The 20589-nt window shown below is 32.2% G+C and overlaps 3 protein-coding genes across 14 annotated transcripts in view; 1 reads left to right on the top strand and 2 right to left on the bottom strand.

Annotated features, from left to right (window-relative positions):
• Positions 1 to 880: 880 nt before the first annotated feature.
• La (La autoantigen-like) lies at positions 881 to 5052 on the bottom strand. 3 transcript variants are annotated; one of them, XM_090161101.1, is made up of 11 exons: positions 4908 to 5052; positions 4516 to 4676; positions 4385 to 4454; positions 4124 to 4320; positions 3835 to 4052; positions 3644 to 3779; positions 3437 to 3577; positions 3252 to 3375; positions 1687 to 1761; positions 1568 to 1627; positions 881 to 995 (listed from the first exon to the last, which is right to left on the bottom strand). In XM_090161101.1, exons 2-11 carry the CDS (start codon positions 4672 to 4674, stop codon positions 922 to 924), a joined length of 1254 nt encoding a protein of 417 aa, XP_090017227.1. In that variant the 5' UTR covers positions 4675 to 4676; positions 4908 to 5052; the 3' UTR covers positions 881 to 921. The 3 variants fall into 3 exon arrangements, with proteins under 3 accessions (XP_090017227.1, XP_090017229.1, XP_090017228.1); XM_090161103.1 differs by having other exon boundaries at positions 4516 to 4688; positions 4908 to 4984; XM_090161102.1 differs by lacking the exon at positions 4908 to 5052 and having other exon boundaries at positions 4516 to 4768.
• A 2938-nt stretch (positions 5053 to 7990) lies between these two features.
• On the top strand, positions 7991 to 9186 carry LOC149923517 (cytochrome c oxidase assembly protein COX18, mitochondrial). The gene has a single exon (XM_090160529.1). The coding sequence runs from the start codon at positions 8128 to 8130 to the stop codon at positions 9133 to 9135; it is 1008 nt and encodes a 335-aa protein (XP_090016655.1). The 5' UTR covers positions 7991 to 8127; the 3' UTR covers positions 9136 to 9186.
• Positions 9187 to 12324: 3138 nt separating this feature from the next.
• Positions 12325 to 20589, bottom strand: part of LOC149923516 (uncharacterized) — a 38922-nt gene continuing 30657 nt past the window's right edge. For 2 of the 10 annotated variants that reach the window (XM_090160987.1, XM_090160992.1), the window contains 2 exons: positions 19795 to 19926; positions 19504 to 19722 (listed from right to left, as the gene is read on the bottom strand). In XM_090160987.1, the coding sequence (XP_090017113.1) occupies positions 19523 to 19722; positions 19795 to 19926 (332 nt within the window). In that variant the 3' untranslated portion in view covers positions 19504 to 19522. Of the gene's footprint in view, positions 12660 to 14591; positions 14612 to 15425; positions 15773 to 15882; positions 16254 to 18319; positions 18751 to 18985; positions 19369 to 19503; positions 19723 to 19794; positions 19927 to 20028; positions 20535 to 20589 lie in introns of those variants that run through there. The other 8 variants (XM_090160990.1, XM_090160998.1, XM_090160988.1 and 5 more) reach the window with 8 other exon arrangements.

Here is a 20589-nt window from a genome sequence, read left to right as displayed (position 1 = left end):
GAATTCATTTGTAAAAATATTAGATGTGTGGGCATTATTATTTTGCGCACATAAAAGTGACACCTGTACTTTCACAGGTTCTCCCTACTTTTTTACTAGATCAGGTCTAATTTCACTATTAAAGTTAATTCTTGAAATACAAGGAACTCCTTAAATGCTATTAAAAACGATTTTGGTCTAGCATCTTATCAAATAAATTGATTTAAAAATTTTTTTAGTAACATTCTTATCAATCATTAAATGGAATACGGGCTTGAAATAATATTATCGCCTTCTTGGCGAACTTGTTATAATATAGATTAACATTTAAAAAATATTACCTTATAAATATTAAATGAAGAAAAAGAGACGCGTTTTTTACGCGAAGGCGCCATATTAGAATATATAGTTTTGAAGGCTGTAGAGGTGTTTAGAGCGTTTCTCTCTTTAAAATTTATAAATCTTTAATAATAACAAATCTTTATTAATAGTATCATATGTAACATAATCACTAATTATGTTACATATGATAGTATATATATATATATATTTATTACCGTTCTTAGGTAGTATTTTCTGTAAATCTAATTAGTTTTAAGAGCAAGAATCTGAAAACTAACATAATTGAAGATAAAAGATGCTTAGGTACATCTTTGGAACTAAATAGGTAAAAGATCTCTTTTCGGGTGGCAATGATATCGTTTTATGAGGAATATCTTTTATAGTAAATCCTTGGAAAACCACACAAATAAGAAAAATAAAAAAGTTTTTGGGGGAATCATTGACAGGGGATAATATCCTCCTTACTATAAAAAACCAAGATAAGCTTTAACAGTCCTCCCTCCTGCAATTTCAAAATTGAAGTTTGGAAATGAACTTAATGAAGAAAATAAATTCACACTTTGTTGGCTGAGATTTTTATTTTTGTTTAATGTAAAAAAATTACGGTTTTTCCATTTTGGCTTCTTTGGCTACAGGCCTGTCGTTTTCACTCCTGTCATTTCTCCTTTTACGATCTAAAAAACATTGAAGCAAAGAAATTCATTACAAACATACCAATGGATAAAAATCTTCACCCCAAGCTTATGTCCCTGGTTTTTAGAATAATAAATTATAACCTGCTAGCAGGCATGAGGCCCTGTTAACCACGATGATTCAACCGTCCCACTGGTAATTCGCTTCACAAGTTACTAGTTGACTAACGCATGTGTGGTTTCATGGGTATTCGCTTAGCTGATTATTATTAATTTAAACCTAATGTGAGGGTATAGTCTAGCCCTGCCACAGAAAACCACTAGCCTCCCTAACACTCACTATGGCTTTAAAGCCTCTACCAGTTTTTATGGAAAGAGGAAACTGAAGTACTCAGAGGAAAACCACTTTAACAGCCCCGAGAGAACTCAACACAAAAGCAGTTGTTCTGATATTTCACCCAGTTCCCCAAGCTGGGATCAAACCCAGGCTTCTTTCGCTGCGAGGAAAGAAAGCTAACCACTTCGCCACCTTGCCTGTAGCAGGGACATTGAGTGAGGTTGCAACAAAACTGAAGGTTTACCTTTGCAGTAAACAATGTGGATACAAAACATACCATTATGAAATCCTCTTCCTCCCCTGAATGATCCTCTACCTCTACCCCTTCCTCTTGAATCTAAGACAGTAAAAAGGTTTTTAATTTTTTTTTGCTACAACCACAAACCCAACGCATACTTCTCGAATGGTTTCTCTTATTCCTGTTTTGTTTCATCTGGTGAAGATTCTTCCAAAATTCAATTTCTTCTTCACCTGTTATGATTAAAATATTATTATTAGAAATGATTTCATAGAAATTTAAGGGGAAACCCTGGGAATCTAACAATTTATGTCCCATTTGGTTTTTAATAGAATAATTATTTACTTGGAGTTAAAACTATAATATATATTCTCAAATTTCTTCAGTGCATTTTTTAAAAAAAAACTTGGCAATGCCACTCAAAACTATGCATTTTGACAAGTTTAAAATCAATTTTTTTTTTAGAATGATGCAAGATAAATGAATAGGGTTTATTTTATTAAATAGGTAATAATTTAAAATCTGTTCAGAGCACTTTCCAATATAGAACCTTAATTATTTTAAAAAATCATTTAAAATTGGTGTATTAAGTCACACTTTAGCCATTGTTCTGAACATTTATAAATTGTTTTTATATTATCTAATATAGTTTCAACTCTTCTAAAATCTAAACATGTTTAATCTCTTACATTTTACCTCTCCAAGGTACTTATGTTCCCTAGGAGGTTTTACAATTACAGTGTCTGTGTGTGTGTGTCTGGCTGTGGAAACGCATTTGCAATATCAGGACGAATTGTAAAAACCGCGTTCACAGTTTCTTGAATTTTGAGAAAGTGTTTATTTTTATTAAAACGCCTGTATTCGAATTAGTGTTTTTGTAATGTTATTTGTAGCGTGTTTGTGTTGTGACGTGTTTGTGTTTTGTAAGTACGGGGTTTCTTCTCGCCAACTTCTATTTTTTTACTTTTGGGACGAACCGAGCGCTTAGGGTTACAGTAAACGTCTAAGCTTCCCAATGGCAGGGTTTCCACCAAATGCTCACAGTATACATCTTATTATCAATTTGCGAAAGCGTCGGGTGGTATTACGCTTCACTGAAAATTAGAAATTCAGCTAAAGCGGAAGCGTATATTAATAGTTAATAGTTTTAGTTTTTGGTTCTTATTTAAATAAAACAGGATTTCGTGTTCAATTTAAATTATTGTGTAGAAGAAATTCAAATGTTGCAGCTTGTCTATTGAACACAAACAAATTCGGTGACCAGGATTTGAGTGTTCTACTACAGAACCACCGACGCTTTTATAAACGGTTTAACGTCAATTTATTCTATAATATTTTATATTAATGAATTAAATAATTATTTAAATATAACCAGGTTGTGACCAGGTTGTTACCAGGATTCGAACCCATCTCATATTTTTAGCAGGCAGATTGTTTACCGCTGAGCCACTGACTTTCACATTGCTATATTGAAAATAAAAATTTCAAATGCAAACTCTTACGTGGAGAGGTATATTTTGGCTTGCCAACTTGTTAATTTGTGGCTGAGATATGAATTAAGTGAACTGGCTTTTACTCGCCTCTGGTTAAGAGACAATTTATTGGAGTTTTATTCTAGCAGTACAGGGCAATGCAGAGGGAATCCATACTCCATCTGGTGCCGGCAAATGTTACTGAACAATGAACATTCACAGAGTTTCCTATAAAGTAAACTCTTGCTTACCTTCTAAAATTGCAGCTTGAATTTCACTGTCACAAATTACTAATTTTTTTTCATCATCAACTAACGTTTTGGATTCTTCTAATGCGTGTTTCGCGCCAACATTGTCAGTAAACCTAACAATAGCCTAATTAAAAATTTCGTTAATATGGTAAAAAATGCTATACAGAGATAAAATTGAAACATACTTCAGTTTGGCCCCGAGAATATTCAACATACGCCACTTCTGCGTGAGCTTTAAAGGTTTTTTTAATATCTTCCCAACCTGTGGTATTTCCCAAACCAACAAGTTTCAATAGACAACCTTTTTCAAAACTTTCTGGATCAAACTATAAAAAAATGTTCACTATAATCAGACGCAAACTTCTAACTTAATATAAAAATAAATAAATTACTTTATTTTCATCAGCTTCTTCAGATTTAGAATCGCCGTTAGATTCGGACCTGGTTTTCTTCTTCAAGTCTTTTCTCTCCTGTCGCTGTTTCACAACTTCCTGATACTGTAGTTCCTTTCTGTTCTTGTACTCTAATCTAATATTGAGTGCCTTTTTATTATAAAACCTTTTAAATACTTTGAATAAGTTACCTTCTTTCAAGTACTAAATCTTTATTTTCATATTTAAGTCCTTCAGTTTTGTAAAACTTTTCCGCCTCTTCAACCGTCTTGAAGAGTACAAACACAGAACCTTTGAATGAACCTTCATTCTTGCCGGTCCTTAGACGCCGCATGAAAACATGCCCTACATCATATGGTCTGAAAAAGTCCAATAATTGATCCAAAGTGGAATCCAATGGAAATCCTTTCTGAATTTAGAAAACAGACAATTCAAGTAAAAGTAAAGGTTTGGTTTTAAGTATTTAAAACTTTCACTTACTACATAAACTGATCTTTTCTGTTCCTCCTCTGTGGAATCGGATAAGGGCTTATTTGGATCCCGACGAATTTTTTCTTTATCCTCACTGATCTCAATTAGTTTTGCACTTGATTTATTTAACGCATTAATTATAACTTCAAAATCAGTTGATAATTCCTTTAATCGTTTAAAAGTGACGAGAAGCTTTAACGAAATCCCTGAAAAAAATTTAAAATTTAGATATACTTTGAAATATAATTTTAAAAGTAAATGATTATTCACATCCATCATCATTTTTAATTTGCTCTTTCAAAAATTTGTCCTTAGACAAATTATGGTCACCAAAATAATACTAAACTCACAAAAAAAAATTATTAATATCGACTTTTTTAAATAACTAACAAGAATTGTACCTCAATTTGACGAATAATTTTTTGGTCTAGATCATGGTCTGTTTTACCAGAACCTTTGGTTGTTTCAACAGGTTTCGATTGTTCCGAAATTTCCTTGGTTTCATCAGGATCTACATTTACAGACTTTTCTGGACTTTCCTTCGTAACTTCTTCTGACATAACTAATAAAGAAACTGGTTTTTACAGTGGCAAATATGAAAATAGTTCACTGGTATAATTATGGTTTAATATTGATTTTTTTCCTAAGGTAAGAAAAGTCAAGTCTCTAATCATGCTGCAATGCCCACATCTTGGATTAATAGTAGTCCTATTATTAATCCAAGCCCACATGGACGCCGGACGGTACTATAAGCCTTAGCAAAAAAACCAATGGTAATAAAGTAATTACGAACTTATGTAAGCTTTTAAATATATTTTCAATGTTAAATTCGGGTTCCAAATTTCGTCAATGAAAATATAACTGTTAAAGAAACCAACTTCAATTCGAAATGAAATTATAAAATTACTTGTCAAATGACCGGGAAATAATGTGAAAGAACATACATAATCAGCGTTGCCAGATGTAAAATTGCAAATTATGGGAAGGGGGGGGGGGGCAAAATCACAAAAGATCAAATTGGTGTATATGGACAGGGAGTAAGGATAGAAGCTTTCACGCACGCGATTATGGTATACGGTATACGAACTCAAAAATTATTCGCGACCGAAACGAATGAGGCAAAAATTATATAAAAATGCCAGTATTATTATGTATGAAGTCAAATTTACGTATAACGAAGAGAAAAAACTCACGGAGCCACAATTTATATCTGCTGTGGCTGCGGTCTTGAGGAACCATTCTTGAAATCATGACTCATGTACAGGTAATGAAATTGTCCGATAAATTTTGCATATGTCCGATAACTTTTTCAAAATCTAAGGGGGTCATTGGACATTTGTCCGATAACTTTTTCAATAAACTGGGAATGTTTTTTTCTACAAAATAAAAAAATTTAAAATTATTGGACGATGACCGATAAAATTTTTAAAATGAGGGGGGTCACTGGACAAATGTCCGATAACTTTAATTTCTTATTTCCTGCCCTGCTCATGTACAGTTCGCATTAGTCGGTGGCGTCACCTATCTTTTAAAGAGATCTGCTTGGTATGCAGTTTGTCAACCTGGCCGCAGCCGCCGATGCTCCCGACTACTACAGGCGCTACATTACTGGCTCGGTGGCCACTCTCAGTCACTTTGAACACTTCTGGACGATACATAATACTCCAACGATCCTCAAATACTGGCGTCAACTTGTCACTCTTAATCTTGACTGGCTTCATGATTTGGTTCCTTCTCCCAGACTTATTTCCCTTCCTTCTTGGACCCCTGTCCAGGCGGACGTCAACTGTCGCTGGCTGCGCTCCTCAAAGTCAGAGTTCTCGGATGTCGAGTTGCGCCAGCTCTCCTTTTACGAACTCCATGCCATGGCCGGCGATTCCGTGGTCATATATGCCGACGGCTCCCTCCAGGACGTATCCAGCTGTGCCGGCGCCAGCTTCTGCATTCCTGATCGCGATGTCGCTCGTCCGTTCGTTGTGGATCCGGGCCACCCGATTAACACGGTGGAGCTCTTTGCCATTAATCAAGCGGTGGCTTTCGCTCGCAGTGAAGGCAGGGCATGAAATAAGCACAGGACACTGGACATTGTCCGATAAATTTTGCATATGTCCGATAACTTTTTCAAAATCTAAGGGGGTCATTGGACATTTGTCCGATAACTTTTTCAATAAACTGGGAATGTTTTTTTCTACAAAATAAAAAATTTAAAATTATTGGACGATGTCCGATAAAATTTTTAGAATGAGGGGGGTCACTGGACAAATGTCCGATAACTTTAATTTCTTATTTCCTGCCCTGAGTGAAGGTCTCGGGAACATTGTCGTATGCTCCGACTCCCAATCGGCCTTGGCTATGATTTTGGGGGACGGCCTTGACCCTCAAGTGCTACGTTTCCGGAGCCTCTGTCACGGTTACCCCGGGCGTGTTAAACTATTGTGGTGTCCGGCTCATTCCGGTATCCCAGGGAACGAGATGGCGGACAAATGTGCCACAGTAGCGGCCATAGAAATCTCATAGGTAACTAGAATGCTGCCGTGTAACTGGCAAATGGGCCAAACGCCGTGGCAGACGATAGCCAGATCTCAGCCAATCAGAGCTCAAAGAGTGGTTCTGCCAAGAATTTTAATGTCACCAGAGAGAATGACGTCACTTATCTAGCGCTTTAGTAGCGGATCCAAGGAGGATTATTATCCTCCTTGGCGGAACCACTCTACGGTATCTCATTGGCTGAAGGTTCAAGGCGAACTGGCGTCAAGCTCGGCCGTAGGCGGCAGCATTCTAGTTACCTATGAGATTTCTATGGTAGCGGCTATCGACCATCCTGCGCGGCCGATGGTTTTTTTGCCTCGCACCAAAAGCTACCTTAAAACACGGGTTTCGGTTCTGGTTACGAACTCTTGGCAGGTTTCATGGAACCACTTTGTTTCGGCTCGGGGCGTCGGGTGGTACAAGACTGATCCGTCACGGGACTGTATTGCGGGTCTTCGGTTGCCACGTTGGCAAGACTCGATAGTAGCACGTGTTAGCTGTGACCCGCTTCCAACTGCTGCGGTGCTTTTCCGTTTTCGCTTAAGAACGTCTTCGGTGTGTCGCTCCGGTCAGTGCGCGGCGATAGAGACGCTTCACCACATTATTTTTGAATGTCGGGCGGCTAGCGGTCCCCGCCATTTGTTTTTGGCGTCGCTTACGGCAGGTGACTTTCTCCACTCTGTATCGGGTCTCCGTATGGCCTTTTCTCGAGGTGTACTACCGATTATTTCGGACGTGTGTAATCTGCTCCGCGCCGTGGGCATTCGTTTTTGGTTTGTGTATTTTTCGTTTTATCGCTGTTTGTATATACCATAGAAATCTCATTTGTAACTAGAATGCTGCCGTGTAACTGGCAAATGGGCCAAACGCCGTGGCAGACGATAGCCAGATCTCAGCCAATCAGAGCTCAAAGAGTGGTTCTGCCAAGAATTTAATGTCACCAGAGAGAATGACGTCACCTATCTCGCGCTATAGGTTCAAGGCGAACTGGCGTCAAGCTCGGCCGTAGGCGGCAGCATTCTAGTTACCTATGAGATTTCTATGGTATATACTTTCAATTTGTAGTCTAATTCTGTATGATGCACATGGTGTGAAGGCCTCCGCTGCCATAAACACCAATAAAGTCTTTCTTATTTTTGGAGAAAAAAAAATTTAAATGTTGTCTGCTTATACTCGTTTAGTGGTAAATAGCGCTACTGGCTCAAATTATTCTTACCGCTAACTTGCGATAGATGACGCCACCGACTAATGATAACTTTTGTTTCGTACTCGATTCCAAAAAAACGCCCCAGCCATGAAATACAAATTTTGGCTCTAGAAGTACTATATTCCCAACCAACTCAATGGGTAAAATAAATAACCCGAACGCCGAAAGTTGGCATAGGATTAATTTAGGTCGTCTGCTTTCACATCAAATAAAATTAAAAATAAGTATTAATAGTAATTTATTATGGATGATTTCTTTTAAACTGTAATTGCTAATTATGAATACTAGTAAAGTCTTGTCGAATGTTTTTGTGCTTAGGCCAGGCTGTTCGATCTTACACCTACGAAATAAGTTTTATGTACCTAAAGATACATATATTTTAGTTCCTAGCAAATTTTCCTTCCCAAATCCACGATATTTATCTTACAAACCATATTTTATTGATTCACCTCCAATCAAGTGGACCCAAGAAGCTTTTATCCAAATACACGACTTAACTGGACTACCATGGTGGTCTACTATTATTTGCACAGTGGTTGGAACACGTTTACTTACAACGTTTCCTTTGGCAATCTACCAGAGCTACATTTTAGCAAAATTTGAAAACTTAAAGCCAGAAATTAACACTTTAGCAAAGGAAATAAGCAAAGAAATGCCATTAGCTGTTCAGAAATTTCAATTAGATGATAAATCAGCCAATAATTTATTTAAACGTAGCTTGAAAAAACAAACCCAAAACCTAGTAATTCGTGAAAACTGCCATCCTGCTAAAGGAATTATCGCTGTGTATATCCAATTGCCAATCTGGTTTTGTATGTCACTGAGCTTGAGGAATTTATCACTTTTGTATAATTATGAAAATGTTAATGTTCAAAAAGCTCACACTGAGCTAATGACTGAAGGCTTGCTATGGTTTCCAGACCTCACAATTATTGACTCAACTTTAGCCCTGCCTATTCTGTTTGGTATAATAAATTTAATAACATTGGAAACACATGCACTTGTTCAGCTTACCACTGCTACTAGACTTCAAAGGTGGATCAAAAATATAATGCGTGGTGTCATCATTATACTTGTTCCAGTTGCAGCAACTATGCCGTCATCCGTCTGTCTTTATTGGGCTACTTCCAGCACTTTTGGATTAATTCAAAATCTAGTCATACAATATCCCAAAGTTAAGAGATTTTTCGGGATTCCTAAAACTCTTACAGAATGTGATGCTCCTTTGAGAAATTTGTTCATTAATTTAAAGATTAAATTAAAATTACATAAAAATGAATCATAATTTGTATTTAAATAAAAAGTGTATTAAAATGAAATTGATAATTTTATTAAACCTTGCTATCGTCTTACTCAAAAATCTTGAGATACCATTTTCAATGATACTAAGTTGTATTTCTTTTTCAGATATGAGCACTACCACTTGTTCAATTTGCGGCTATAAATTCACTTTTAGAGCAGCTCTAAACCGACATATAAAATCTATACATAAAAAACTTGGACGTTTTACTTGTCAACTTTGTGGTTCCACTTACAGTCGAAATGAACATTTAAAGTATCACATGGAGCATAAACATTTTAAATTTGAAAAATGTTTTTAGATGGATAAAGGGACATAGTATCAGTTATTTGATTGGTCACACCTGCTATCATGAGGAAAGGCCACTTGAAATTAGGGTCAATTTTTCAAATGATTCTGTGGTCCTTTAATTCAAAATTGCTTCAGTTCATTTTGTATTTTTATTTTTAATTACTTTCATTTTCTTTTTTATTCAATAAAAATTTACATTTTATCAGCAGTGTGTACTTAATACTTCATCTTGCTCTAACCTATTAGTCCTTTTTTGAAATTAACTTTTAGTTTCCCTGATTCATTAATAGGCCTTTACAATGGGAGTTTAACATTGTTATTCTTTAAAGTGTAAACATTAACGCATATCTCTAAATTCTTGACAATTTTACTTCTTTATAGATAATGGAGATATGAATGACTTCAATTGCTCAGTGTATACTGACACTTTCTACGCAAAGTCATCTTTAGAAAAACAAACTGCTATTGATAAAAATTGCGGAGTTATTCAATGCAAAATATGCTCGGCGTGGTTTCACTCTATAGACCTAATAAAAAATCATTTAAAAAAAGCACATACACTACAGGCAATAAAATCAGCTTACGCTGGTTTTAAGTTATATTAATTCTGAAATGTGTTTTTATCTAATTTTGTATTTTAACTGATCAATATAATTTTTGTCTGTAAATTTTACTTTAACTACTGGTACTTTGATATATTTACCATGGTGGCACATCTTTTTCTCTTAATTGGTATGTAAATAAATTCGTTTCACTTTATAAAAGACTGATTAATTTTACCATATCTTAGCTACTATCAAAAGTAAATGAGGGAGGAACTTATCCAATTCATTTGCTAAAATGAGATTTTACATGAAAGCAATCAAATACCATAATTGCTTATTTGGTATTATTTATCAACAAGGCCTCAAATTATCTAGAGTGATAAAATACGTTAATAGTTAGAATAGTCCATAATGAAGTGAAAAATAAGCTAAACCCTAAAGAAATTTGAAGAAATTAAAAAAATAACTTGTACCAATAGATCTTAGAGCAAACATAAAGACCTGAAACTCGAACCAAATAGATCTTTGGGTAAAAAACCAAATAAAATAGCCAGAAAATCCAATGATAGACTGGTTACATCCTATTTGGGACTAATCAGTACCATGCGGGAAATCTGGCTTGTGACTATTACACCGAAAAGAAAAACTGAGCCTAAACATTAAGAATTTCAAAACTTTACTCAAATTATCTAGAAGAGAAGGGTGCCAGTTTCCAGCAATTCTAACGGCTCATGGAGTTACGTTTTCTTGCACTCATTCAAAAACATTTCAACTTTCTCCCCTACTTACTTTTGCTACTATACAATGCCTAAAATCAATCAATTTACAAGTTTAAGGTTTTAACATAAAAAAGTTTTTATTACAAACTTAATAAATACAGATACATTTGTGAATTGGAATAAACAAAATTTTTTAAAACATAGTAAAAAAGGTCGATAAAATTGTGGAAGGTGGTTTGTAGAACATCTTTAACTACTCATGTAATCACTCATTTGTAAAAAAAAAATCAGATTTTAAACTCCAGAGGAGATTATTTTCATTTCTGAAAAATAATTCTTTTTCACGATGAAGGGTTTGGCAAACTGTATTTTGAACTGTCTTATTTTGGTTAGCGTAAAATGGAAATTTTTTCATTATGAAAGAATATATAGCATTTAAGCTCAGTTGTTTTGAAGGAGAAGTATACAAAGCGAGAAAAATCATTGATTTATAAGAAAAAGGGGGTTTAATATGGGGATTTAAAGTGAACTTTTCAATATCCTTCTCATTTATAGCCATAACTAGTCGTAAAAAATCTTCTGAAAAATTTTAATTAGTGATATTTCTTATTAGCTTACAGATTGTTTTATGTAAGGGCATAATCATTAAACATACCTGTCTTCAATGATCGTCTTCTGGAATCAATTAGATATTTTTCAAATTGAACTAAACCAAAAAATTCATAAGTAGACATAACAGCAGTCACATATACTTGAATTTGAAATAAATATTTGTTCTTCAATAACCCATTCAAGTGACAATTCAATTTTTTTTATACTTTTAGCATCTTTTTCTGCCTTTGGGAGATGAAAATAAATAGCACATTTAAAAATATTTTCAAAGGCTATTATGTAGGTTGAATAAATAAATTTCTTAAATAAAAACAAGTGTTTTATTCTTTAAATTATGAGGGGCAAATTGATTTAAATTAATTTTATAATTAAAATGAAAAATCTTGTTGAAAAGTGATTGGTGACAGTGTCCAAAAATGATTTCTATGTTCATTAAAATTAATACCTTTAAATACAGGTACTTCTTTGAAGAAATCTTGTCTGTTAGTGCTCAAAGTTTTACGAATATTGTTTTTAAAACCAGCATTGAAATTAGCATTGTAATACGGGAACCTCTTAGTGATATAATAGTAAATATCCTGTACAGTTAATTTACAATTGGGAGATGCTTTGATTGCCATCACAATCAATGATTTGAAGTTGTAAGGAGGTTTTATAGTTGGATCTTTATAAGATGGATGAGGCTGAATGATGGTATTTGCAAATTTACTGCCTGCAGAGTCAAAATAAAAATTTATTACTCAAAGGGTAAGTTTCAATATAAGTTACACATACTGAAAGAACAATTTAAGGAAATTAAAGTAAAAAATGTTAACTTTATTTTTTGAAAAACAAAATGATGTGGGAACATTTTTTTTTCCATTTTATATAGTATGTACACAAAGCGATGGATTATAATTGTAAATAATTTATAGCATGATAAAAAATTCCAGATTAATGAATATGCGAATGTATTACTGGTAATTTTTACTTGTGATCTTGTCCAGGACATTATCATTTCAATAAAAATTTCTCAACTCTAACTATTTTGAAGCTATCATTCCCTTTAAAGTCTCGAACGTAGTTATTATTCCCCAGTGATGATTATCATTTTTCATAAATATATTTTTTTCTCGACTCAGTGTTTTACGAACATTATTTTTAAACTTAATGATATCATTTTGGTAAAATGGAAACCTTTTTAAAATAAAAGAATAAATATCACTTAAATACATCAACTTCTGGGGTGAAGAGTTAATTGCCATGATAATCATCATTCTAAAGGAATATGGAGGTTTCATTTCAGGATATAATGAATAAACTAACATCTTAGATTCATCTATAGAAAGAGTTTCCATATTTCCTGCACAAAAAAGAATACTTGTCATTATACTGGTTCAAATTATGTGTACACCATGCAAATCATTTTTAATACTTTAAACCAGAAGTATACATTATATCTCATGGAAAAGAAGTAGCCAAATAGCCCATAAAAGTGAAACGTGTACCTTCGCATACTAAATTTCCTGCAAATGATCGAAGGCTTGGAAGCATACACCAAATCACGGTTGAAAATTTACAATATTTATTTATTTATTAAATAGTTATTCGTCTGTTAAGCACATCCATAAATAACTCAAGAGTTAAATTGTTTAACTTCACAGCGTAGGGATTTTTCTTTATGAACCACACATTCTCAATGTAATGGTTTTTGAAAACCACTATGACATATTTCATAATATATTACGTCTTCTTTCAGGAATTAAAATCTAAAAACTGCAGGGAAATTGGAAATGTACACATTTCAAGAAAAAAATACTAGCGGATATTTCTCTTTATATGAGACTATATACTTCTGTTTAAATATGAAGTTATAGTAAAAGGGACCCAAATAGCTTTGAAAGTTCATATCTTTTATACACAAAATATACAATTTTTAAAATATAAAACCAATATATATTACAATAAAAAGAAACCACATAATAGATAATACAGAAAAATCACTCAACTTCCAAATTAAAACATCTAGTATTTTTACAGTGAAAATACGGTATTAATCTTTATCAGTTCTTATTCTCCAAAAATGTGGCAATCTACCCCCAATAACACTAGTGTTGTTAGTTTCTTTGATAAAGATTTTTTTGCTTTTACTCAGTACTGCAGTGATGTCTTTTTTCCATGTATCATTCAGTTTTTGAGTACATTCAGGAAAATGTTGCCTAAAATACGCGTAAATTTGACTGGCAGTCATTTTCTGTTCTGGACAAGAATTGAGAGCAATTTTTATCATTTCTTTGTATGAAAACTTATTGATCAATCTAATTCCCTTTTTATTAATTCTCCAGCTTTCTGTTGAAACGTTAGGTGTAACTTCAGGCAAAATGTAGTTTTCCATGACTTTAGGTACTGGTGCAAAATAATCTGTAGAGTTTTGTTTGTAGTATGATGAATGGGTGTAAAGATGGGAGCTTGTATCATAATAGCCAAGTATTTCACCTGAAAAATTATTTATATTAAGAATAACTATAACATCAAGATACCAAAATAATGTAGCTCAATTAATTAAGTAATAAACAATTCGAGATAAGTTATTTTATTAAAACTTCAAACAAAAAAGTACAATTTGCAAATAAAATATCAGTATAAATCAGTTAAAACGCTGGCATAAGTTATCAGCCAAAAAAATATACTATACCAATTATGTTTCTATTTCACGTAGAGTTCTTCAAAGAATTCTTCAACTGCTTCTATATCGCTTTTTTATTTTTATAATAAAATTCAACAGCATTTGCAAATAGCTCTTAAAATATCATAGTACATATGTTCTAATAAGAATAAAATGAAATGTTCTGGCTATATGATAAGATAAAAAATTTATTTCAATATAAATTTGTACAAATCCAGTTAAATATTTAAATTTCAGTTTTGAATAATCTTAATGACTTTAAATATTGACAACAAAAAAGTTGACTAAGTTAAACTATAATTTCTAAGCTAATAATCAACTAATTTTATTTTATTTGGTTAAATTAATTTAACTAAAACTTTAATTATAAATTTGATTTAAATCCCATATTCTAAACATATGATATTTCAATACAAAATATTTTGATTAAAGTGTGATTTTTTTTATAAAATATAATAAAGTTTTTATTATTTTTACAATTAGAATGACTATGTTGTGATATGCTGGCACTAGTCTAGTGTTTCCCCATCGGGTGAATGAGGCAACCTCACCAGCTTGTGTTTCTATCACATTGGAAGCTGTAAGTTTCGGGAACCAGTATCTCAATCATCTCTATCATATTGTCTAGACTATGGGGTGGAAAAGCAAAATATAATCTCAACATAGTCCCTAAGAAAATTCATAGGAACAAAATAAGAAATATTTTGATAAAAATGCATTATTTTATAAAGTATACTAAATTTATAAGGACAGAATCTCTGAAATTTATTCGTTAATTTTCATCCAATAATTAGAACTTCTGCAGTTAAGAGAATTATTGGTAAGTAAAACTTTCGTATAGCAATTTTTATTTTTGCTTAATGTAGCCCTAATATGATCTTTCCAATTGACTTTTTCTGTTCGGTGGGGGAAAATATTTCTAACATATTCATAAATATCTTGGATATTCAAACACTTATCAGTAGAATTATCCAAAGCCATGTCAATTATATCTTTATAACTTAATTTGTCCCTGTAAATGTTATCTGAAAAAAAGGAAGAAACTTTAAAAATTGATACACGCACAAACACAATCAAAGTTGTGTAAATTAAAAAAAATACAACAAAAACATGATTTACCCAAGAAAATTATTTATTTAAAGCTGTATACATTGAGATTCTGACCAAAGATACGTTATAAAGCAATTACAAAGTTAAAAAAAATTCATCCTTTTAAATTATAGTAATGTTTATTCACGCTTTATGTGACTTAAACACTTCTTCTGTAAACTTGCTTTTTGTTTCGAGTAGCAGCACATTCAGTGAAAATAATGTTGAATAAAAGCACATTTTTCTTTGGTAAATAAGAGTTTTTCGTAGGAATATGAAATGGCCATATCAATAGATTCTAGTTGTAAATTTTCATACCCAATGTAGCACAATTCAACAATTTATCTGCTTAAAATGTTATTTAAATACCTAAGTGATGGGTAATATATGCCAATAGCAAGAAAAAGATTGATGTGACTTTGTTGGGAGATCATCTTTATAATAACAGGTTTTGCGGGATAAATTTGCACGAATATTATCTTTCCATGTACACTGGTCTTTTTTAATGCATTCTTGGAATTTTAATTCAAAATACTTGTAAATTTGTTGAGTAGTCATTCGTTTTTCAAGGGAGGAGTTTATGGCTTCGTCAATCATTTTCTTATATGACAATTTGGGTAGGAATGTGCTACCCAAAACATTTTGTTGTTGGTTCACTTCAAATTCCAAATTTTGAAGTGTTGGATAAGTGAAGTAGTAGCCTATAAACCACAAAAATTATAGTAAGCTATACTGCATTTACACAATAAAATTTCTTCTATTCACAATAATAAACAAAGAAGATTAAAATTTCTTTAATTCTGCCCTTTAAACAAACTAAAAAATTATTATTTATAATCAAATTTCAAAAGTTGAATCTCATTTCTTTATTTTTGATACTCCAATAAAAGGGACCACAAATTGATAAATTTTCTTTCGAGTAGCAATCTTTACGACTTAAATTAGATCGAATATAACCTTTCCACACTCTGGCATCTTTTACAGTACAATCTGGAAACATTTTTTCAAAGTATTCATAGATTTCTTGAATTGTCATTCGTTCCATAGGAGACGATCGTATAACATAATCAATCATTTCTTTGTAGGAATACCGCCTTTCTCTCTTATTGGTATTTGTAGTCAACATAACTTTACTATTGTCCAATTCACTTTCATAAATTGTATTTGGGTTTTTCTTCATCACTAAAACAAAAAAGGTTGAAATAAGAGACGAGACGCTTATTGCAAATTTTGTTTTACAAATAATGTCATATAACCATACAAGTACTTTAAAGCATTCAAATTTTTTTGAACTTATAAATGATTGTGAAAATATTTAATCAGCTACATAAATAATTTTAAGCAAATCTCTTTTAATTCCTAAGAGACCACATATTTCGTATTGGGAAAACCGTTTGCGATGTTCCAGAAGTTGGGTTAGTTTTATAAAAAGTGTCTTTGTTGATAACTAGCGTTGACATAATATTATTTTTTAGAGAAACTATCGTTTGGTATTTATCCTTCCATTCTGGATACTGTTGGGATATGTAAGAAGCCATTTGGGCTACAGTCATTTTGTATTCTGGAGATGATAAAATGCTTGCACACATCATTTCCCTCAATGATCGTTTCTGATTAAAACTTGGTCCCTTGCGTGGCACAACAAGTAACGAAGACTTAAAATATTCTCTTCTATGAACTATACAACAGTGATATAAAGTATTCAACTTATTTATCCAGTTAGAGTGTAGGTCATTTTTGTCTGCCTAAAAGGAAATATTAATTGTTGTCTCACTCTATGATATTTGTGCACATGGCTTGTTTATTTCACAATAAGTATATAACATACTTCTTAAAACATTAATTAAAAATAAAATAGCAGTTTCAATAGGAACATACCAACCAGAGAAGCTTACAAAGAATACTTTTATTTTACAAATATTAACTACGTTACTTTGGTAGTTAATTTAATATTTGTTCCTCCAAAATGACATTCTTAAACTATTTTGTTCTTTAGAGAAATATCCACTGGATGAAAGTGTAACCCTAATTAAGTTTTTAAAGTTATTGTCCGCACTCTTGTAGTATGGGAATGTGTTACTTATATAATCATATATTTCAGTAACCGTTAGTCGCTTGTCAATGGATGAATCAATTGCCAAGCATATTAGTTCTCGTATCTTAAGAGGAGGTTTTTCAAAAAAAGAAACGCTTTGTTTGAAAGACTCAAGCTGTGTTAATAAACTTTTTCTTCTGATAGATACTGGAGTTATATCTAAAATGTCGACATTTTTTACATTTTTGTGACTGGTGATTTCATTTTTTAAGGAATTTGACATGGTACCACGCATAAGTATTCCTATAAAAGAGATTGAGCTATCAGCAAAAATCAGTGTCTTAAGAATTAAGGATATTCCATGCAAGTTATGTGGTTTGCTAGTTTATTTTTGTTGATGTGTAACTTTTGATTAAATTGAATGATGAGTAATATTATATCAAGAGTACTTGTTTATTAAGAATACATTTTTAATAAGGCAATTATAAAAAACAGAATGCTCAAAGAAAAACAAATCATTTTTTCCTATAGTAATATCTTGTCTTTCCGATGTACAATTCCGCATTTTCTTTCACAAAATTATCGCTGTTGGTTAAAAGAGCTCTAACTTGACTTTTCCATTTATTATCTAAAGTTTGAAAATAAGGAAACATGGTACTTATATAAGCATATATTTCTTGGACAGTAAGTCGTTTCTCGGAGGAATTATCAATTGCAAGGTTAACCAGTTCTCTAATTGAGTACGGTGGTTTCTCAAAACTGGTATTTGAAAACTGGACCACATTTTCTGATTCTTTAGGACGACCAGTGTAATGAGAGTTATATTTAAGAGTCATGCTTTCATAACACCGTCTTCGTCTAAGATTGTCGTAACCAGAAAAATATTTCCTGGGCTTAAAAGCTCTCGTTCGCATTGGATAAGCATCTAAATAAGTTTAAATTACACAAGTCAAAAAGTGTTACAATAAATTTTGAATAAAGAAATACAATATACAAATGCTATTGGAAGGAATGAAGGAATAAAAAGTTTTGAAAATTTTATTCAATTAATAGAAAATGAATGGCACAAAATTTTGTACCAACGTTACAAATACAGAATAGAACAAAGAGGAATTTATACAGAAATTTATGACAATGCATGGAACAAAATAATTTGGAAACATTAAATGGTGAAACTATTAGAAAAATTAAAATATAACGATATTACTTCAATAAAAGTGCCTTCAGATTAACATTTATCATCAGCTGAATACCTCACTTTCCAGTAGTAATTCTTTTTAGTGGAATTTTTATTTGGTTCTTTGTCAAAATAGCCACTGTTTGAAAGAATGCCCCGAACCTGACTTTTCCATTTGTTTGGGTCACATGCATTATAATAAGGGAATTTTATCATAATGTAAGATAAAATTTCTTTGGAAGTCAGGCGTTTAGCCTCCGAGCTTTCAATTGCCATGTTTATTAAGTTTCTTATAGTAAAGGGAGGTCTTGTTGAGAGGTCATAAAGGGAATTATTCGAAAATGCGGGCAAGGAAGAGCTTTGGTTCATTTCTTCTTTAAACAGAAACGCATTATCTATGTCATTAAAATTTCGAAATCTATACTTGGATTTTCTTGAACTTAATGAAAATGAACAGGAAGAATCATCTATAAAAAAAAGGTGTTTACTCAACTCATGATGTGCTTTTCTCTATATAAGTAAAGACTAGGTGTTCATGTAAATAATATTAGGTATTTAGTAATTAACCTTATGAGAATGTTTTATCTCTATTTATTGATTAAGAATTTATTATGTTCTTACAATTTATTCAACTAATAATATTTTAGTAACAATGGAATGAAAAAGCTTTTGTTAAATAATACCATTTTAATTGACAATATTTTATATAACTTAGAACTAATTTAAAAGTTTCCAATAGTGGTTTTTGTGGTCAAGTGGCTCTTTGACATAGCAAGCATTCATAGTTAATGTGACTCTAATTTGATTTTTCCAACTAGTCTGACAGGTATCATAGTATGGAAATTTAGTGGTTATATAAGAAAATATTTCTTTAACAGTTAGACGTTTATCTTTAGAAGACTGAAGAGCCATATTAATTAAACTTCTAATAGAGTAGGGTGGTTTATTCAAATCCCTGTTAGCCAGACGGGAAAAATAGGCGTAATTTGTTTGGTTTTGCGATAAATACGATATATTTGATTTGTCACTCATTTGAATATAGTTACTCGAATAATACGAACTGGTCCTCCAAGAAGGGCGTACATCTAAATTGAGAAAATGATATATTAATTTTTAATAATCCAAAATTAATTATACACAAAAATGTACTGTTTTACTAAATGAATATCTGTAATCATGAAAAATAATTTAATAAATTTAAAGATATTTGTATACAAAAACAAGATAAAGAATATTCAACTATGGCATGTGTTGTTTATGCTTATTAAGATGTAATTTAAAATGATCAATTCTTCCGAAGGTTTTTGAGCAATATTCACAAGTCATTATTCGCTTTTTGTGACGTGACTGTATGTGCCTTGTTAGGTTTCCTAATGAAGATAACGAAGTGCTACAAAGATTACACCAGAACCGCGATAGATCAACATCTTGTTGCAGCCCTGCATAAATACATTTGAGATTTGCTTTAGTATACCGATACGTACAAAATAATTTTCCAATTCCCCACTTACTGGTAGGTAACATATGGTGAGGTAGATAGCCAGTAGTGTAAATATTGTGCTGACAAAGGAAATGCGTTGAATATTTATCCAAAGAAGAAAATGATTCTTTGCAAATATGACAGTACAGAGTATTGCACAAAGCTAAAATATATAAATTACAATTAAGTAAGAGTTAGTTTTCATAATGCTTCGGAGTTGTCTAAGAATGTAAAAAAAATACTGCGATTACCAGGTATTAATAAATAGTTTATTTCCAACAAGTTTTAACCAAAATACAACCAGCTTAAATGTGATAACCAATCACCATATAATAAATATTTTTAAGAAGTCAACCATATTTAAAAATTAACCTTTCCATGTAAACAAAAATATATTTGTATATACATCTTGAGCGTTATTATCTATGTTATTAAAAATTCAATATTATTCGTTATCATTTATGCCTTCTCGTTTGAGCCGTATTCCTCGCAGAAGTTCAAAATTCAACTTGGATCTTTTGCGCCTCTCTTTCTCCTTTTTGCTACCACTATGACCATAAATAAATTTGTAGTTGGTATTGGGTCTTTCATGGATTCGCATGTGGATTTTCATGTTGTCACTTCTTGTGAATTCTCGATTACAGACTTGACAGTAGAATTTTGTACCTGCATGTTGTCTACGAATGTGTCTCGTGAGGTTACCAGCTGAAGAGGATGTCGAGATACAGAATGGACACTGATACAAGCCCTTTTCATTTCTAACAAAATAATCTGTAAAATACATTCCACAATTACACAACGTTAAACAAAGATATTCCTTAATTGC

Source organism: Leiobunum rupestre, chromosome 10, assembly GCF_980474605.1.
Source record: "Leiobunum rupestre chromosome 10, qqLeiRupe1.1.hap1, whole genome shotgun sequence".
NCBI classification, from domain to species: Eukaryota; Metazoa; Arthropoda; class Arachnida; order Opiliones; family Sclerosomatidae; genus Leiobunum; species Leiobunum rupestre.
The sequence above is the reverse complement of the archived record's forward strand: the minus strand, read 5'-3'. Positions and strand labels throughout refer to the sequence as shown.